Source organism: Barbatula barbatula (genome assembly GCF_947034865.1).
Source record: "Barbatula barbatula genome assembly, chromosome: 23".
NCBI lineage: Eukaryota > Metazoa > Chordata > Actinopteri > Cypriniformes > Nemacheilidae > Barbatula > Barbatula barbatula.
In genome coordinates, this window is record NC_136786.1 from 17,427,571 (window position 1) to 17,446,886 (window position 19,316).

At 38.4% G+C, this 19,316-nt stretch overlaps 2 protein-coding genes across 2 annotated transcripts; one reads left to right on the top strand and one right to left on the bottom strand.

The window, feature by feature from the left end:
- Positions 1 to 1,724: 1,724 nt before the first annotated feature.
- On the top strand, positions 1,725 to 9,550 carry frrs1b (ferric-chelate reductase 1b). Its single transcript, XM_079447511.1, has 16 exons — positions 1,725 to 1,876; positions 3,617 to 3,812; positions 3,899 to 4,050; positions 4,162 to 4,256; positions 4,331 to 4,484; positions 4,606 to 4,788; positions 4,942 to 5,040; positions 5,131 to 5,278; positions 5,414 to 5,527; positions 6,223 to 6,338; positions 6,409 to 6,495; positions 7,408 to 7,505; positions 7,732 to 7,790; positions 8,070 to 8,213; positions 8,710 to 8,810; positions 8,890 to 9,550. The coding sequence occupies exons 1-16, from the start codon at positions 1,871 to 1,873 to the stop codon at positions 8,980 to 8,982; spliced, it is 1,845 nt and encodes a 614-aa protein (XP_079303637.1). The 5' UTR covers positions 1,725 to 1,870; the 3' UTR covers positions 8,983 to 9,550.
- Positions 9,551 to 9,662: 112 nt separating this feature from the next.
- Positions 9,663 to 13,765, bottom strand: palmdb (palmdelphin b; the record flags this gene model as incomplete). Its single annotated transcript, XM_079447801.1, has 3 exons — positions 9,663 to 10,518; positions 10,835 to 10,923; positions 11,242 to 13,765. 3 exons carry the CDS (start codon positions 13,763 to 13,765, stop codon positions 10,435 to 10,437), a joined length of 2,697 nt encoding a protein of 898 aa, XP_079303927.1. The 3' UTR covers positions 9,663 to 10,434.
- Positions 13,766 to 19,316: the final 5,551 nt, after the last annotated feature.

Genomic DNA, 19,316 nt, shown 5'->3' on the forward strand with positions numbered 1-19,316 from the left:
ATTGATGATGATACGTTTTGATTTATTTTACTTAAATTTGTCCATGACAGGGTGGGCATCTTTTGTGGTTTGCGCATATGGTGTCTGCTTGCAGTTTAATAATAAAAAGTGTGGGAGCTTGGCGAACATATATTTTAAGTTGTGAAGCCTCAAAGACACTTAGTGAAAATGACCCAATTATCCAATTATTTGTTGATCCTTTACTAATTCAATGACACATTATTGTAGCCTACACCTTTCCAAACGTCAAAAAGTATGATTATACATGGAGTAACATTTACTCTTCATTTAATTAAATATTTGAATTGAATGTATTATAAAAAGTGATGTATTGCATTATAAAATACAGTATATTACAGAAAATACAGATGAGATATACTAAGGCTGACTGACAAATGAAGGCTCTTATTGTTGTATTTAATAGTATAATTACTTTAATTGATGTTATTGTAAAATTAATAAGGTGTCAAAATGGAAAAAAGTTTAATTACCAGCCGCATTTGATGGTGTCCTCACCCTGAAGTGTCACCCTATAATGACCGCATAGCGGACCTTACGTGTCTAATAAGGTCATGCATATGGGGTGACATGACCTTTCAGTGACCCTAAATATAGCCAGTACCAGTTTCATTTTAAGCCTGGAAAAACTTGGGGAACAAGTTTCATCCACGCAGCAGGACTTTACATATATTGTTTACAATGACACTTTAGTTTTTACATGGTAGACCTTGATCATGAATGTTAAGGTTGGCAGGCCTCCTGGCACAGTCTCACACTAACAGCTTGCATTTGTAAGACCGGTCTGACCACCCCCTGTTTGGCATCAACTGACACTAATACATTTTTACATCAAGCAAATAGATCTCATTTGAAATGATATCATCTTTTTCCATTTTGATGTGTGGAAGTGAAAGAAAAATAAATATTGTTGTGAAACATGTATTTATTTGAGGTGTTTTTAAATGTTTAATGCATCAATTTTATTTGGCGGTAAAAGCTAAATAACTAGCAAGGTTATCTGTTGTATTTTGTCATTTTAAAGGCGGGATGTCTGATTTCTCATAGCCGTTGTATATGTTCAAATCACCCAAAAAAAACATCCACCACCATAATTCGTTCTCCTTCACAACCACATCTCTCACAACCTTCAAAAAACGACTTAAAACCCACATCTTCTGTGAATAATTAATGTACACGAACCCTCTCTCTTCTCTCAACAGGTAGTGGTCTAGCTTTTGTTGAAACAAGTAACTTTGTATTAGCACCTATTGTACTATTGCTCTTTTATGACATATCGCTTATTGCTCCCTGAACTCTTAGTAAGTCGCTTTGAATAAAAGCGCCTGCTAAATGACTGAATGTAAATGTAAATATAATGTCCATCATGTGCGTAGCTAGCTTCAGCACCCCTAAAAAGAAGCTCAGCACCCCTAAAACTTGTAGTAAGAAATGTTGTTATTCTAAAAAAAATTCGTCTTTTACAAGAATCTGGATTTTGGAGTTAGTTGAATCAATGTTAAAATGATTAAGTTCTTTTTCAATAGACCCATTCTTTGTTTTTGTGTGAAAAGGGGGTGGGTGGTGGCAGTGGGGCTCATTGGGTGCTCAGCACCCCTAAAGCTCTGACCCTAAAATCGCCCCTGATGTCCATACAAAATCTAAACAAGCTTAATTCGGAAATCGGACACGGCGCCTTTAACTGACGCTTGGCTTTACAACCACGCGGTGGGCGTGTCTCGCAGCACAGCGTAACGCACACCTTTAATCCAATCGCACGCCTCCCTGAATAAGGACTACCCACAACTCAACGCGTGCCTCGCAATTCATGCACATTGTGCCTTTTAATGTGTTTGTAATTTATTTGAGATGAATGGAGGTAAGCGTTTGCACTTATTGTATGATGCCGTCAGCTGTTTATTTAGCTTACCTGTCCGTTTGTCCTGTTTTATATACTCTTTACTACACGTGAGCAGACATGCTCAACCCGGAAGTAGTCAATGCTGCTATCTCTTTAAAGACGAACACCTATGATATATCTGATTAACGTTTATATTTTACCTTCTGTGTCTTGAACCTTTAATATAAATCTGTACCCATCAATAGTATAGGATCGAGCGTTTGTGCATTGAGCAAGGAAGGCAGAGAATGACCTTGACCAATATAGTTCAGATTTCATTAACCAAAGCAACGAACTTGAATTTCTGCATTTATTTCTTATGCATTGACAATTATGTACAGCTATAGTAAAGTACAGCCCGGCTTCATTGGGTTTTAAATCTATGGCGATCATCTTCTGGAGTCAGTACAGTCTCCCTTCTTATCTTTAAATGCAGGCTTGTGTGCAGAGATGATTAGACTGCTGAGAAAAAAACATCAGTTCTTTCAGTTGAACAAATGTGGTTTTATACCACGTTTAGGTTTAGCCCATTAAATAGCACTGACAGAAAAAACAATATAAACAATTGTACTGGTTTAAATGGAAACTTTGTGGGTCTCTACTGGTGATGGTTCTTTTGGTGGGATGTTGTCTGGTCGAAAACACATATAACGTTAAAAAAATCCTATGGATTGAGGCACAACCCTGCTGACAAAACAAAAGAAACCTTTAAAGGTTTTAAACGGATTTGCATTGTTTTTAATGGAAACTATAATGGTTTTACTTGTATGTGATGGAATCTATCAGTGGGATGGTTTCAATTGTTCCGTTTAGCAGTTTTCCCTGATGTAAAAAAACTATAGAAACCATTACAGAAGTGATATTGGTTTCCATTCAATTACCATTATGAACCATTAGCTTTTTCCATTAAAACCATTACAAAACTCATTTTTCTAGTGTGTTTTGGATATTATTCAATTAGAATTATAGTGGTTTTAAAGGGATTTGTATTGGCTTTAATGGTTCTACTGGTATGTGATGGGTTCTCTTGGTGGGACGTTAAATCCCATTGGAATAATCCCTGCTTAAAAACAATAGAAATCATTAAAGGTTTCAAGGGTATTTCTATTGGCTTTAACAGAGACAATAATGGTTTTACTGGTATGTGATGGAATCTATCGGTGGGATGTTAGATACTATTGGGATAATGCCCAAAAGGACTTGCATTGGTTTTAATGGAAACCATAAGAATTTCTGTAATGGTTTCTATTGTTATTTTCAGCAGGGATGCCCAAAACACAGCCCTGCTGGAAAAAAACATAGAAACCATTACTGAAATTCGGATGGTTTCCATTAGAATACCCTTACAACCAAATAGCTTTTTCCATTATAACCACCAAATTCCTTCTTGTAGTGTGTTTTGGGCAATATTCCAATAGGATTTAACATCCCGCCAATAAAATCCATCACATACCAGTAGAACCATTACATTTCCATTAAAGCCAATACTAATCCCTTTAAACCATTAAAACTACTATAACATTTTTTATGGTTTCTATAGTTTTTATCAGCAGGGACTACAAAAAATAATTGTGTAATGGTTTTAATGGTTAGAATTGTTATTGTATGTCCAAGGTATGAACCCCCTTGAAACCATCGATGCAGTAATAGACAATATTTGAATATATAAAAACAACTTTATATAGTAAAGTGTAGTTTTGCTGAAATTTTTCATTTAAGGTTCTCATGAAGACCAGGATTGTGCTGGTGCTGACTGCTTTGTGTATAAAGACAGTCGCTGGTTACCCTCATGGCCAAGTGACAGAGTCTTGCGAGGACATGGCACCACACCACGGTCATGATCCCAGCACCTTAGATCCGCCATACACCGTCACAGCAGACAAATCCCAATTCAGCACTGGAGATGAAATCCAAGGTATGAAGTGATCAGATGCTTTTTGTGACTCGTTACAGTGTTAAAAATACATGTACAGTATATGATGGGTATGAGTATTTTTACAGTAACAGTACGAGCAGACTCTTCAGGGACCGAAGCATACTTCAAAGGATTTCTCATAGAAGCGAGGAATGCCGGGAATCACGACGAAGCAGTGGGATCGTTTCGATTGGTTGATCCCACCATATCTCAGCTTCTTCAGTGCAACAATAAGGATGTTAGTAATCGTGTTCGTCCTGTTATTAGGAACCAAATGGATGTTAAATGAAAATTTTCTTCGTAAAATGTTCTTCGCACAGTTTATTGATTCTATTTTCTGTATTCAAAGGGTTCTGCTGTGAGTCACACCAGTAAACATCATAAGACCGAAGTGCAGGTGGTCTGGATTGCCCCAGAAGACCCTCCCTCCAGTGTGCGCTTTCTGTACGTTTCCCAATACTTTATTATGCACATGCTTGATGCCAAAAGTATATGAATTGGGGTTTGTTTGATTTTAGGGTAACTGTCCTTCGACGGTACGGTGAGTTTTGGGTTAAGATTCCAGGTCCGGTGGTGACTCAGTATGGGGTAGATCCATCCCCAGCGGAAACTACCATCGGCGGTTCCAGTGATGCCAAAACTACCACAGCGTCCTCCATGATGTCCCGTTCGGTAAGCTTGTGTTTACCTAAAATGACTTTTAGTGGCTATACCGTTTTTAATAACGTTATAGAATGTATAAAGTAAGAATTTAAAACAATATTGTATAAAATATACTTTCTCCTCTCTTTAGTTCACATCTGAGGGATGTGGAAGCAGCAAGTCCTGTTTGAGAGATCCAGATGGCTGTAACCCACAAAATGACACATGGTGTCACTTCCTGTCCTTCAGGAAAGAGGAAACTAGCATCATGTTTGAGCTCAGTGGACCGGCAGAGGGTTATGTGTCTTTCGCCTTATCTCTGGACAAATGGATGGTAATCCACATTATGCATTTTATATATTTCATTTGATCGTCGATTCATTCATTCATGTGACTGCTTACAGCCAAACTGACATTTTAAAGTCTGATTCACCGTGACATGATATTTTCCTGTGGAATGACTAATAGCAGCAAATGTGTATTTTAGGGAAACGATGATGTTTATCTGTGTATGAGAGACACAAACCGGGTTGACATCAAGGCTGCGTTTGTTTCTGGACGAACACATCCAGAAATCTCTACGGAGGTACACCAACATTTTGAATCCCAGATCTTTTGTTTTCATAAAATAAATGCTCACTAGCTATTCTATCTTAATGCTCGGATTCCCTTCTAGAACGTTCTCGAAGATACGGCGTGGAGACTGGCAGATGGAGTGATTCAGTGTCGCTTCAGGAGAGCCATAATCCCATCTGACAATCAAAAACGGTTCCCTCTGGACCAGCTCTACTACCTCTTCATGGCACACGGTCGAGCTGAAGATGGTTAGAGTTTTTTTTTATTTGTTTAGTTCAAATACTTATAATTGATTATTTTATTATAAATTGATCATAAATAAATGTTTATTTTAGCGTTCAGTAGTGTTAATGATTATATTAATCCTCTCTCTCTTTGTCTAGGCCAAACCCATCGTCATGACCGTCAACCCTTAATTTCATCCAATCAGAAAGAGCTCACAGGAGACCCAGAGGATCTGACGGGTTCTCGTTCGCCTCTACTCATCAAATACCACGGTAAAACTTACTAATACAGTATCAGTTCACTAATACTAATAATATTTAAAGAGTTATTTTGAGAATTTTGATTTCTGAAAATGTTTTTGTGTTATCTGTTTTTGCAAATGAACTCTTCATTTGTCCAAATAATTAGTAAAGGTTAAAATCGTGTTGTGTTTCTGTACTTTAAATATGCAGCAAGCACTGTGTTGGATATACAGTAGGACGTATCTAAATTTGAAATATAACATTTTCTGAGACTGAAACAAAAGGTAAAATGGATGACTGCTTTTATTTGAAAACATTGTCTGTAGAAAACAAGGTAACATTTAGTTCTCTTTTTTTCCCCTGAAAGTTATGTACCCAGCCTACTTTACACTATTCAAATATTTTCTGGTATACATTTAATTTAATACAAACTATTGAATAATTTATTCATAACTTTTAAACATGAGCATTTATCGTCTGATGCCGATACGGCCAATCATATATTGTGCATTCCTACTCACAATATTATAGACTAAATGGTGGGATTTTCATTATGAGGAGAAGTTCTACTTTCACAAAATACAAAAGTGCACGAACAAAAAGGAAAACATCTAGTGTCGCAAACATTTCAATCCATCTTCTATCCTCAGTGAAATATACAACGACACCTCATCAACATCAAGTGGGTTTCTGTTTTTTAACTGAACGTCTGTATTTGTCTACAGGTGCCTTCATGTCGATCGCTTGGATGTCGACGGTCAGCGCTGGCGTCATCATTGCACGTCATTTCAAACCCGATTGGCCCGGAAGTAATGTTTTGGGGCAGAAAGTCTGGTTTCAGGTATGAGCTTGTTCGCTTAAATGACGACTTGTACGGTTTCAAATGTGAACGATTTTCTTTGTTTCCGCAGTTACACAGAGGACTGATGACCCTTACAGTTCTGCTCACCCTTGTTGGTTTTGTTTTGCCGTTCATTTACAGAGGAGGATGGAGCAAGGTAAGACACGCACGTGCACACATGTAGGCCTATGCGTGAGTAATTCTCATCTTTTAACACTGTGTCTTAATTTCACGCACCTCTGACTGTTTAACAGCGCTGCCAAATGTGTCAGAACCGCATGCCGCTTATTCAGAAAGAATAAAATAACACAGGAAGGAAGAGGGAATATCGCTGTATTTATTCGGTCTGGCTATAAGCAGTATTCTGCAGAAGCCATCCACCATGTGGTGTCTTTTTGGCCCATCTTTTAAAAACATGCCCCCTTTTCTCCGGGGATTAATTAATGTGTCTTATTAAATTTGCGAGATCCGACTTATCTGTGCTAGAATTATGGATACATGTATCCATCCGTGAACACAAGGGACGCTTTTATGACTCAACGGGGGCATCTGTGGTTTTCTCTCGCCAAGTTTTTGTCACAGCGTCTGTCATTATCTTTGTATAACCGGCAGATGTCGCCCCTTCCATGGCAACAGTGTGTCGTCAAACCCACCTACACAACCTAGAACCTAAAGAGCCTCGGGAAAGCTTGAAGACCTTTTGCTGTTTTCTTAGCTTTTACCCTCGTTTGAAAATCTTTATATTCCTGTTAAAAAAAACTATACAAATTTCTAAAGTATATAATGATTATAATGGGAATTAGATTGGATATAATGGAAACTGTGGTCTCGGTGGGTCTCTACTGGTATTGTGTCGGTTTCTGTTGGTGGGATGTGTTCACTGGTAGATGAGAACCAACATAACACCATTGAATCCTACTGGAATGAAACGCAAAGCACACTAGATAAAGGAATTTAGTAATGGTTTTAATGGTAAATTGCTCAAAATGGTATTTGTAATGAAAACCATCAACATGTTTATTCAGCAGGATTATATATTCACTTGATTATATTTTTGTAATGTCCGCAGCGGGCAGGTTTACATCCCTATCTTGGCTGCGTTGTCATGGCGCTCGCTGTTATCCAACCTGTTCTGGCACTTTTCAGACCAGCGCCAGACGCCTCCAGGTAAAAGCTGGAAACAGTGGAATAATTAAACACTGACTACATACTGTAGTGAACACTGATTTAAAATGGCATGTGAAACCATTTATATCAAAGTTGTTTTAGTTCAATCATTTCGATTGGATACAAATAATTATATATAATGTATTAGAAATATAAATTTTTATAAAAAAAATCTTTATATTCCAAACTTTCTTTTCTGATGGTTTATAATGTAACCTGCCCTCAGGAGATACATCTTCAACTGGATGCATTTTGGAACGGGCACTTCGGCACAAATCGTGTCGGGTAAGAAAGTTGTGAATAGTAAACAATTAACATAGACAAAATACACAGTGGCTTATTAAAGAGAATGTCGGTATATTTTTAAATGTTTGTTTTGTTTTTATTATTATCACAGTGCTTATATAATACATTGTATGTGCTTATAGCTCATTGCCTTTCAGTATTATTCAAATTATATTGAATACTAGTCAAAAGTTAGGAAAAGCTTTTTAATAATCTTAAAAATCTGCAATAACTCATCTAATTGACGTAACTGATCAGTATGTGTGTTTCCTGGTTTAGTTATCACCGTCTTTCTTGGCATCCATCAGCAAGCTCTGCTTCTACCCGCTCCCTGGTCCACAGGACTCCTGGGGCTCATTGTAGTCTGGTTTGTGCTGGCAGATTTGGTTCTGGAGGTCCACAGAAGAGGCTTTTTACCGATAGGTCAGTGACGTTATGTTCTCGGTACACATGCTGTCAGAATAATTGTTGTTCTATGGCAGTGATGTTCCCGTTTGCAGGAAATAAATCCATTAAATTGTAAAATGATATTTCACATTAGTAGCTGATGTGTCACGTTGAATGGTAATGAGTTTTAAATGCCACAACCTTTGAGGGCAAAACCAAGTTTTTAAATGGAAAGCAATAGAGAGGAAAGGCATGTTATCTGTTCATACTTTTGTATGTCTAACCTCTAAATAAACAAAAAAACAAGTCTAAACTGGTAGATTTTAGCTGGTCCTCCAAGCATGGCCAAGCTGGTGTTCTGCTGGTTTTACCCGGTGCTGGAAAACCAACTACTGGAAAGCCAAACAGCCAACTTAGACCTGTTTTAGCTTTCACAATTGTAAAATTACTTAAGAACGTTATCTTTTACAACATTTGGTGAACATTTCTGCAATATCTTAATATAAAAGCTTGTATATTGTACGTTTTCCAGGGAAATATTTCAAAAACATTAAAATCTACACAGAACACATCAATTCTGAGGATAAAGAGGAAATAATGTTTGTTCACGATGAGAGCGAGAGTTTACGTGCGGTAAGTCGCCTTTGTGTTTATTATCTATGTCAAAAACGTAGTACACTCCCATAAACATTGTGCTTTTGTGTGTTTACAGGAGTCCTGTTTTAAAAACATTATTCTGACTGTGTATCTCTGTGGAAATCTGGGATTGCTGATGGTTTTGCTTTGGACCATCAGTTCAGTATGACACAGCTTTAGTTTCAACTCTGAAATGTTTACCTATGGTGCAGATTAAATGAAATGAAGCCTTTATTATTTGAATGATGTCATACGATTCGAGGTAGCCAATCAAAATCATCTATTTGAAATTACGTTTCACGATTCATGTAGAAATACAAATACAAAAAGAAAACGTTATTTCGTAATTTGCCATTGATTATGATTCATTTTTGTATGTTTAGCAGATGGCTTTATATTGTATATGTTGTAAAGAAATGTTTTTGATAATAGCTGAGCGGCTTTTTAACATTTATCAAATCAGATGTTTAGTCTTTGTTATTTGACAACAGTGATTCTGTTGAGTTGTGATCTAGCTGGTGACACTAAATGCCTTTTTCCAAAGTTTTACAGCATATCCTTGATGTCTGGATGAATGTGATCTTGTGATTTTTGTATTTAAGCACAGTGACCTCAGATTGAAATACACAACCACGTCGGTATTTAGTTCGGATGAAGTGGACCAGCTTTTTGCACTGTAATAATAATTTTAAGTAATAAATCGTAATAAAATGAAAACAGTAGTGCTGTGGACTTTTACTTTAAATTCATATCTTATAATATCTTGCCATTTCCGGTGAAGCATTTTCGCAACATGGAGACAATATGGTGAAGTGTCTGTACTGTAAATGTTTAGGTTAAACAGACGTTAAACTTTGATTGACATTTTATTTCTGCATTGTATTTTGAACACTCCAAATGGTAGGCAAAGCAAATACTTTTCTTGAGATGGACTCTCAACATTAGCAAGCAATAGTCATGTTTTATAAGCATGGCGGTATGACGATAAATACACTTTATATAAAGGGGAGAAACAAATGACCGAGTAATAGATTCTTGGTTATGAATCTATATTATTATAATATATGTTATAGAATATGTTATTAAATAGTAGACAGTGCACCATCATCATTCTTAAGCTTTTCATACTGCGTCTAAATGAAATGCTAAAATGTTATTTCATATCTTCATTCCCATGACAATCATAGCCAACCGTTTCATAAAAAAAAGAAAATAACCAGCGCGGTTTCATTACAAAATATTCCAAATTGATCGACAAAATAAATTTGTCAAATTTTTCTGCTTTAAATACTGCTTTAAAATCTCATATAATTTAGGGATGTACACACATTGCTTTACAAGAACATACAATACATTCTCCTCACTTTTGTAGACAAAACACTAAAAATGTGGTTTACAAATCTCAAGACACCTCGTCAAAGAGGAATCACCAATAGATGAAACGCAACATTCAAAGAACATTTAGGCATCTCGGCTTATACACGATTATTCTGGATCAATAACAGAGTTACACAACAGCTGTAGCAAGTGTGTATATGCAGTCACGAGGAACAAACATGAGTTTGAGCTTTGAAAATCTCTTACGTAAAACACTTGACCAACAATTTCCATCTTGCTTAGTTTACTCGTTGCTTGTGAACTCCCCCGCCTCCCAGCGCAAAGCCATGGCACTTTTACGTCTGCCCCCCGTATAGAGCTCAGGAAACTAGAGGAGACAGTGACATGATGCTTTAGTTCAAATCATATTCAAGATATAGGTTCTAATAAAAAAAAGTTTTTGTTTGTTGTATATTCGTTTTCAACACATGTGTACTATTTAGAAAAAATATTATATATATATATATCGATAACTTAAATAATATATAAATGTTTATTTCTCAAATAAATGCATGTGTGTGTATGGTTTTATAAATACAAAATGAATATGCACTACACAGATAACTTTGATTCTGGATGAAGTAATTATTTGAGCGACCTTATACACACACACACACACATTATATAGTTTGACGTGGACTTACTCGATGGTCACATGACAAAGCTGAATGATCCATTCTGCATGTTTTCATTGGAGATGAAGGGGATGATTTGCATTTCATTGGCACGTCATCTGAAATGACACAAGATCATAGATCACATTTTCTCTTCTCTGACAACATTCCTTCATATTTCCCTTTTTGCAGCCTTAATGCAAATGATCTTAACCCAATAAAACTCAACACTAGCTGAAGATGATTTCTTGCCTGCGGTTGCAAAGTAGCAACTTGCAATCTTTGGATTTTTTCTACATTTCCTGAAGGACATTAAATTAAAACTCTGAAAACTGCTGACAGTTTTAAAATGTAAGAAATTACATAAATTAAACGTGACATTTTTCAACATAATAATTTAGTCAGTAACTTCAACATTTCGCTGTCTCTTTGAATACCTGAATTATTAAACAGCAAACCATCCAAACGATTTGGAGACATGAGGAAATGATCTTTCGTGTAAACACTAGCTCGTTGGCGCTTGAGTTCCTCTTCTCGCTGTTTTACCATTTTAATATCCTCATCCACCAGAGATATCGAGCTCCTGGAGCGCAGTGTAAAAAACGGGTTGTTGAGGAACATCTTCTCCTGGGTTTCCTCCGAAACAGAATTCAAGTTAAACTCAGACGCACTGCGAATGATTAGATTCGGCGTTTCCAGAATGATGACATTTGGGCTATCCTCAGATCTCCAGTCAGCTGATTTGGAGGACACCATCTTTCCATGCCGCGGACTCTGAGGGAAAACCTCCGGTTCGAGGATGATGATGTTGTTGGCCTCTTGCTTCTGTGAGCCTTTGGTCGGTGAGGAGGTTATGATGAAAGAAGGTGTGTTGTTGGTGGGAGATTTGGGTGTTCTTCCATCCTCCTGATGTTCAAACATCTTTCTTTTGTCATCAACTTCCTGACATAGGTTTCCAGGGTTTAAACGGACGGATCTGGCCCTCATTTGTACACAGTCACTGGAGTAGGATTTGGACATTCCCCTCTCACGCCTCAAGGTCTCTTCTCGTTCGACGGTCATGCGGATCTCCTTCTCGATGGGAGTCTCGGGGTCTTCAAACGGTGATCTGTAACTGGAGTCGTCGAGCCCTGAATCCTCCGAGCAGGGACTGAACTGCGTGTTAGCGTAGTCTTCCACAAGCGTTAGACTTTCTAGGTCTCTTCTTGGCCGGTCGATGTTGCGAACCGGCGTGTACATGAAATGGTGACTTCCATGGCAGGCTCCGGATCTCGGCGTTGGCGTGCTCGGAGGGTGTGTCAGGTTTTTTGTTTGCTCTTCTATCTCCAACCACTGCTGACGGGCGACTTTAAAATCCACATGTTCGGTGCTGACGTTCTCGCTTTTCATTTCCTGAATCACACAAAAGTCCTTCGGCATCTTCTTGCTGGAATCAGATTTAACAGAATCAAACGAATTGCTTTTGTGAGTCGCTGGGCCTCGTCCGAGCTCCTCGTCGTCTTCGGAAATCTTGGAGAGTTCGTGGAACAGCGTTGAAGCGTTGTAAGATATCTCTTGCGGTTCCAGATTTGGCTCCGTCTCTGGTTGTTCCAGCACTTCATCTCCCACAGGGATCTCCGGCTCTTCACTTTCCTTTGAATGTTCATCATCATTCCAATTTGTAGGTTTTTGAATAAAGAGTTCCTGCGCACTTAACTCGAGACTGTCAATGTAGGAATCGTCATCTTCCCTATTGATGGACGATGAGAAGACGTGCCTCCATTTCTCATCTGTTTCGCTGTCAGATGACACCGCAGCTATTTCAACCCGGAGACACTCGTCCAGTTCGTCCGGGTCGTGACAGGATTCAGTGGAGACGTCGGAGAGAACTTCCTCTCGGATGTAGTGCTCCAGGAGGGTTTCGTCTTGATCGTCACATCCGTAATCTTCCAAATTGGGTTCATGTACATCGGTACCCAACGGGTCCAACATATTGTCAACGTCTTCCAGTTGGGGCACAATGTTGTCTAACGGTTCTTGCCCGACTGAATCTTGTCTCCTATTCAAAACCTCATTCTCATACACACTCCCAGCACTCGAAGGAGTGTCAGACATCGAAGAGGTGATCGACTCGTTGCGGTAAAGTTCCTCCCGGGTGTCATCCAAAACAAGCGCCTCTTTAGGGCTGTGGACATCTCCAGGCTCCTCAGTCTCTGTCTCCATTGGAGGCAGACTCGCTAAGATGTCCGCCACTACTTTCGTACTAATTGACTCTAAAACATCGCAATCTTTTTCATCTTTGCTTTTGACGTCCTTGCTCTCAGGTAACTTAGGCTCCAGGACCTCCGTTTCACAGTCAATTATGTTGGCCGTGCTGGAGTGTTCACTTGATTCTAAAACATCGCAGTCTTGTTCGTCTTTGCTTTCGACGTCCTTGCTCTCAGGTAACTTAGGCTCCAGGACCTCCGTTTCACAGTCAATTATGTTGGCCGTGCTGGAGTGTTCACTTGTCTCTAAAACATCGCAATCTTGTTCGTCTTTGCTTTCGACGTCCTTCGTCTCAGGTAACTTAGGCTCCAGGACCTCCGTTTCACAGTCAATTATGTTGGCCGTGCTGGAGTGTTCACTTGTCTCTAAAACATCGCAGTCTTGTTCGTCTTTGCTTTCGACGTCCTTGCTCTCGGGTAACTTAGGCTCCAGGACCTCCGTTTCACAGTCAATTATGTTGGCCGTGCTGGAGTGTTCACTTGTCTCTAAAACATTGCAGTCTTGTTCGTCTTTGCTTTCGACGTCCTTGCTCTCATGTAACTTAGGCTCCAGGACCTCCGTTTCACAGTCAATTATGTTGGCCGTGGTGGAGTGTTCACTTGTCTCCATGGTAACCGCCTCAGAGGACTTCGGTTCTGTATGTTCTGAATTCGGAAGATGAGGACAAGCGGTACGACTCTCTTCCAGTCGATCCACCTCTACAAACTCAGTCATGGCTCCCTGCAAAGGAAAAAATGAAGAAAGATTTCAGACAGCAGTTAGAGAAATCTCTTTTCCCTAATCACCAAAACAGCAGCATATCAAAGCTTATTAGCACCCACTCAGCTTTAGCCCGGAGCTTATGTAAGATTTGTGAGAAAGTTTGTGTTCTGAAGTGTTGACAGGCATCAGTGATGTTATAATTGCAAAGCACCTCAAAAAAACATGTTAGTCACAAGCGTTAGCTTTTTGATGGCATTAAAGTTCTTACCTTTCGACTCGCAACTTCTCACGTCTGTTCAACACACATTTTCCAGTGTGAAAAGTAAGTTTCATTTGTAAGCGGGGAGATGAAATTCACCTTTGTTTCTCAACAGAAATAAATACGCACCTTCATTTGATATATACTGTAGGAACAGATTGTGTTTAAGAAACAGGGGATTGTTTACAATTGCAGTGAATCCTTTCACAAAAGTAGGTTATAGAAGCAGACAGTGGGCAGAATTAAATAGATTCATTATGTAAGACCGCAGAGCTGGCTCTCTTTGTTATGCACGGCTAACTTTTGTTTCTGAAGCAAAAAGCGGAGGGAGGAAGGATTGAATATGTGATGATTTACAAAACATCTTTTGTGTTCTGCAGAAGAAATTCGTACATGTTAAAAACGATAAGAGGGTGAGTAAATGATGACAAAATTGTTATTTTGGGGTGAAGTATCCCTTTAAAATTAAATGTGCTACACCATGCCATAGAAGAACCATTTTCGGCGGTATGGTTTCATAAAGAACCGTTAACATCTGACACACAACGTTATGTTTCACGCAAGGCTCTTTGTGGCAGAAAAAGGTTCTTTAGATTATGGAAGCGTGAGACAGAAATGCCTCTTTTAAGAAGCTTTTACTTTGTGGTTCTTTGCGGAACAGCACTGCTGTGAAGAACTTTGTGTAGCACCTTTCTTTTTGAGAGGTTTTTTTTCTTTCTTTTTTTCTTTGTGAAACACAAAAATGTATTAAAAAGTGGAAGGAACGTTACTGACGGATGGCCAATCACGTGCCATTTACTTTCATTACATGAAAAGAAAACATTGCTCTTCAAACTTGATTTCTTGAAAAGCATGCTTTCCTGTAGATCAGTGGTAAGGGCATGGTGTTAAAAACACCAAGGTCATGGGTTTGATCCCCAGGCTATTGCACATACTTGAAACCAATGTATAGGATAATGCAATGTAAATCGCTTTGGATAAAATATCAGTTTGATATCAACTTTACCTTCTTTACTGACTACAGCTAGAATGGAGAATGGTCAATTAAGTCAAACATTAGAGTTGCCGTGACTGACCACATTTGTTTTCATACTTCGGCAAATTCACAAAATGATTTTATCTGAACAATATCATCACACATTGCATTCATTTTTTCTTGTTGATGTGACAGTACAGAACATGTTTGATCATGGCAGTGCTGTTTGTTTAGCGCTGAATTTCTCTGATCTCATTCACACCGACTGCCAAGTGGCAAAGAGATGTGTGATCCAATCCAAATCTTTCTGACAAGAATAGGGATCACAAACACAGATAGTCCTTAAAGGGACACTACGTACCCAAATACAAGTTCTCTCATCATGTATTCACTCTCATGTTGTTCAAAACTGAAACACAACAAAAGATATTTTGAGAAATGTCTGAGTGGTTTTGTGTTCATACATTGGAAGTCAATGTTGTTCGGTTACCAAAGTTCTTCAAATTGTCTTTTGTGTTCTGCAGAAGAAAGATTGTCATGAGTAATTGATCAAATAATTTGGATTTTTGGAAAAACTATCCTTTTGAAGGAGTAGTTCACCTTCACAATGAAAATTCCGTTATCATTTACACACCCTCTTGTCATTTCAAAACTGTATTACTTTTGCAGAACACAAACGTTGTTGGTAACAGAACAGCATAGCCCCCCATTCACTTCTATTGTTACCAACTGGAAGTGAATGGGGGGCTGTTAACAACATTCTTCAAAATATCTTAAGGAAAGTCATACAGGTTTGAAATGACAAGGCTGATTAAATGATGACAGGATTTCATTTTGAAGGTGAACTACTCCTTCAATACATCAAAACCTCAATGCAACACTCAGCATAACATGTCCATACCAGTAAAATGTGGAGATTGTACAGACAGAGGTGGTGGCATCCACAAAAGTTGTTTACATTGCTTATTTCCGTCAACCAGTTTGAATATTTATTGATGTCTGTTTAGTATAATTACAACCGCAGCACAAAAGCCTCAACAATCATTGGAACCCCGGCAGGAATGCTAATGCAACCACTAAAAACAGTCCGAGTGACATGAAATTACCCTCCACTTCAGCGCCTGCCCATTTCACCCCAATCAAGCATTAGAAAAACGCACAATGCCTTGTGAAAATGACATGCCGCAAGTGTAGACTGCCATGGCAACATAGCCCACCCTCCCACCCCACTTTAGCTGTCAGAACAGCTCAGCTGGTGAGAAAACTTAAACGTGCCCGCACGCTTTCCAGCTCAGCATTTGTGTCAAGACGATCTGTACTCCATGAATTATTCAGCGACAATAGCGTTTGCATCGGAGGCAGACGGAGGTACCAGTGTGTCCCAGTACCTACCCTGAGCTTCAGGAAAATCAGCCAGAAGGAGATCATCACTGGGCTTGGGTATATGCGCTCTGGATCAAAAAATAACTTTTGTCTAACAAGAAAACTATTGGCAGAAATGCCACTGTGAGACGGTCTGAAGTTGGCATGAGTGATGACCTCAAATGCTCAACTCTGATTGGCCAGTGGGTTCAACATCAGCCCCCGTGTTCGATTTTGGCCGACTGGTCAATAAGCATCACATGTCAGAGCATCTGATGGTTTTCCTCAAATGAATCTTTTATCACAGGAAGTGATAATCATGGGTCATTTGTTGGGCAGAGCCATCTGTACCCCCTATTTTAATAACAACACAGACACAATCTTTACATCAGTAAGTACTGATTTAAAAAAAACATTGAAGATAACCGCATTGTAGCTTCAAGGACGCTCTGTTCAGACAGAAAAGAATAACCCGTGAATCATGAGTAGGTCTCACTGCAGTGGGAGGTGGGGTGGACAGAGCGTGGGTGGCCATTCATATCGAAAGCCACCGACGCTTGTGACTATTGAGACTTATCAGAACGAAAATGATGTTCCCAGGTAAGAAAAACATCACTGCGTGGTGTGACAGCATGGATCTCTGAATGGATAAATAAAATGAATGAATGAATAAAAATGACTGGTCATTCTTTATAATCTCAGTAAGTTACTTATACATCCGAAAGAAATAGTTAATAAAAAATAAAAAATTGACATTTTAAACCTGTATGTGATACTTTCTTCTGCGGACCACAAAAGAAGATCATTTGAGAAATGAGTGGTTTTGTGTCCATACAATGGAAGTCAATGGTTGTTTTGTTGCCAACAATCTTCTAAATGTATTTTTTGTGTTCTGCAGATGAAAGAAAGTCATACAGGTTTGGAATGACATGAGGTTGAGGAAAGGATGAAATAATTTTTAGGGTGACCTATACCTTTAATGTTGACATTATTATAGTCATTATAGTAAAATATACGTATAACAGACCCTATTAAATAAACTGAAAACTCAATTTTATAATGTAATTACAATTAAACAGTACAGAATTGTTCATAATTACTGTTTCCCAACTGCTGGGGCGTAACACTGACAATGCAACAGTCACAGGTTCAAATAACAGCGAACACACATTGCAAGTTACTTTAGATAAAAGCATTTTGTACATAATGTAAAAAATGCAGATATTTCATTAGACTTTCTATACATGACAACACAAACGCCACCACATTACATCCTCTCCTCTCCTCTCCTCTCGAATACCGGCAGGACATTCTCACCTGAAATTATTCTTTTACATTTACCCCAGGCACACACACAAACGCCTCTGCTCACCCACGCAAGCACTTCTAATTTACTCTAAACCACACACCCACACGTTCACCTCGGCACCGCTGGGATATTCATTGTCAACATATCGAGTATCTCGTATCTCGCGATTTCTGGTGTGATTCTACAAGCAACATTGGGATTAATTAAACTTTCACAGATCCTGGGCTGACTGCATCTCTGAACCGACGGCAACATCTTCACACCTTTGCCTCATGCAGCGCTAAAAAGAGGATGTTAAAGAATACAAAACCCAAAAAGAGTTTTTATTGAATTCAGTATTAAGAGGTTTGCTAAAGTGCCAGGACACAAACATATCCTTTTTACGTAACACTTTACATCAATGTACCCTTTATGACGCATTTATAAATGTGTTTATTAATGATTAATAAGTTATTTACAAATGCATTATAAAGCAGTTATAACTGCATGAATAAAAAGGGAGATTCCAATGAAAAACCTGCCGAATAGTGAGCAGGTATAAGAAAAACAACATAACACCCTCCAGTGTCCAGTCTGACAGCCCATATTGCAAACAGCATCAAGATAATAACGAATCTGCTTTCAAATCAAATAAATGATGAATAAATACGTTTATTGAGCATTTATAACATATTTGGCAAGTATTTCGTTAGAATTCCCCTTTTAATTCATGCAGTTGTAACTTAGCTTCATAATGTATTTGTAAATTACTTATTTATCATTAATTAACACATTTATAAATGCTTTATAAAGGGTACCTTAGTGTAGTGTTAAAAACTTGTGTACAGATATGATGCAACAAAATAACATTTTACATAGAAATAAAGTAAGCAAAATTATGAATTCCTAAATGTCTCTTAGCAGGACATCCACGTCATATCGACACTCAAAGCAGATATAAAGTTCTCATTTAATAGCTATAGAGAATTAAACAGTCTACAGATTGAAACCTTTTGACATGTTTCACGCACAAAATCAAACTCATCAGCAAGTCTGTTTCTCATAGTACGTCCAAGATATTAAATTCTTTTTAAGAACATAAACTAAATACTAAACACGTGTATTTATCAAACTAAGTTGCACGAAGAGACGTACTTAAAACTTTGACGTTGTTGTGATGGTCCTACCTTATATTGTGACAGGAGATGAGCGAGGAGAGAAGGTGCGTGTTCAGTGATTCTGTCTGAGCTGATGCTCTGCTTCTCTGTAACCACAGAGACTGTGACTTACACTCAATGTGCCAGAAACAACCAATAGCTGAGCAGCCTCTGCCGTTCCGACACACGCACAAGAAATGTCTTTAAAGCCTTCTGTCAGTTCTGCAGATTTTCAAGGTTTCAGGTAACTTTTCATCTTTCATATAATCAGAATTCTGTTCAGTGCCGTCTGTTTAAAACTTGCCGGGGCAATGTTTCAGGCATCAGAAATATCACTCAAACATCCTTCCCCCCTCAAAAAAAAAAGCCTAAGTGAGACCAGCTTTACTGCACCTATGCATTGTTGTTCTTTTGTCGCACAAATTGCTTCTATCGTTTTCCTCTACTTTGTAAGTCGCTTTGGATAAAAGCGTCTGCTAAATGACTAAATGTAAATGTAAACACTGCAGTTTGTCAGACAA

Bases quoted from the DNA above. Each gene is read 5' to 3' on its own strand.
- frrs1b (XM_079447511.1), top strand. The intron at 4,257-4,330 runs GTACGTTTCCCA...GTTTGATTTTAG, and splicing joins CCCTCCAGTGTGCGCTTTCT to GGTAACTGTCCTTCGACGGT. The intron at 5,279-5,413 runs GTTAGAGTTTTT...CTCTTTGTCTAG, and splicing joins ACACGGTCGAGCTGAAGATG to GCCAAACCCATCGTCATGAC.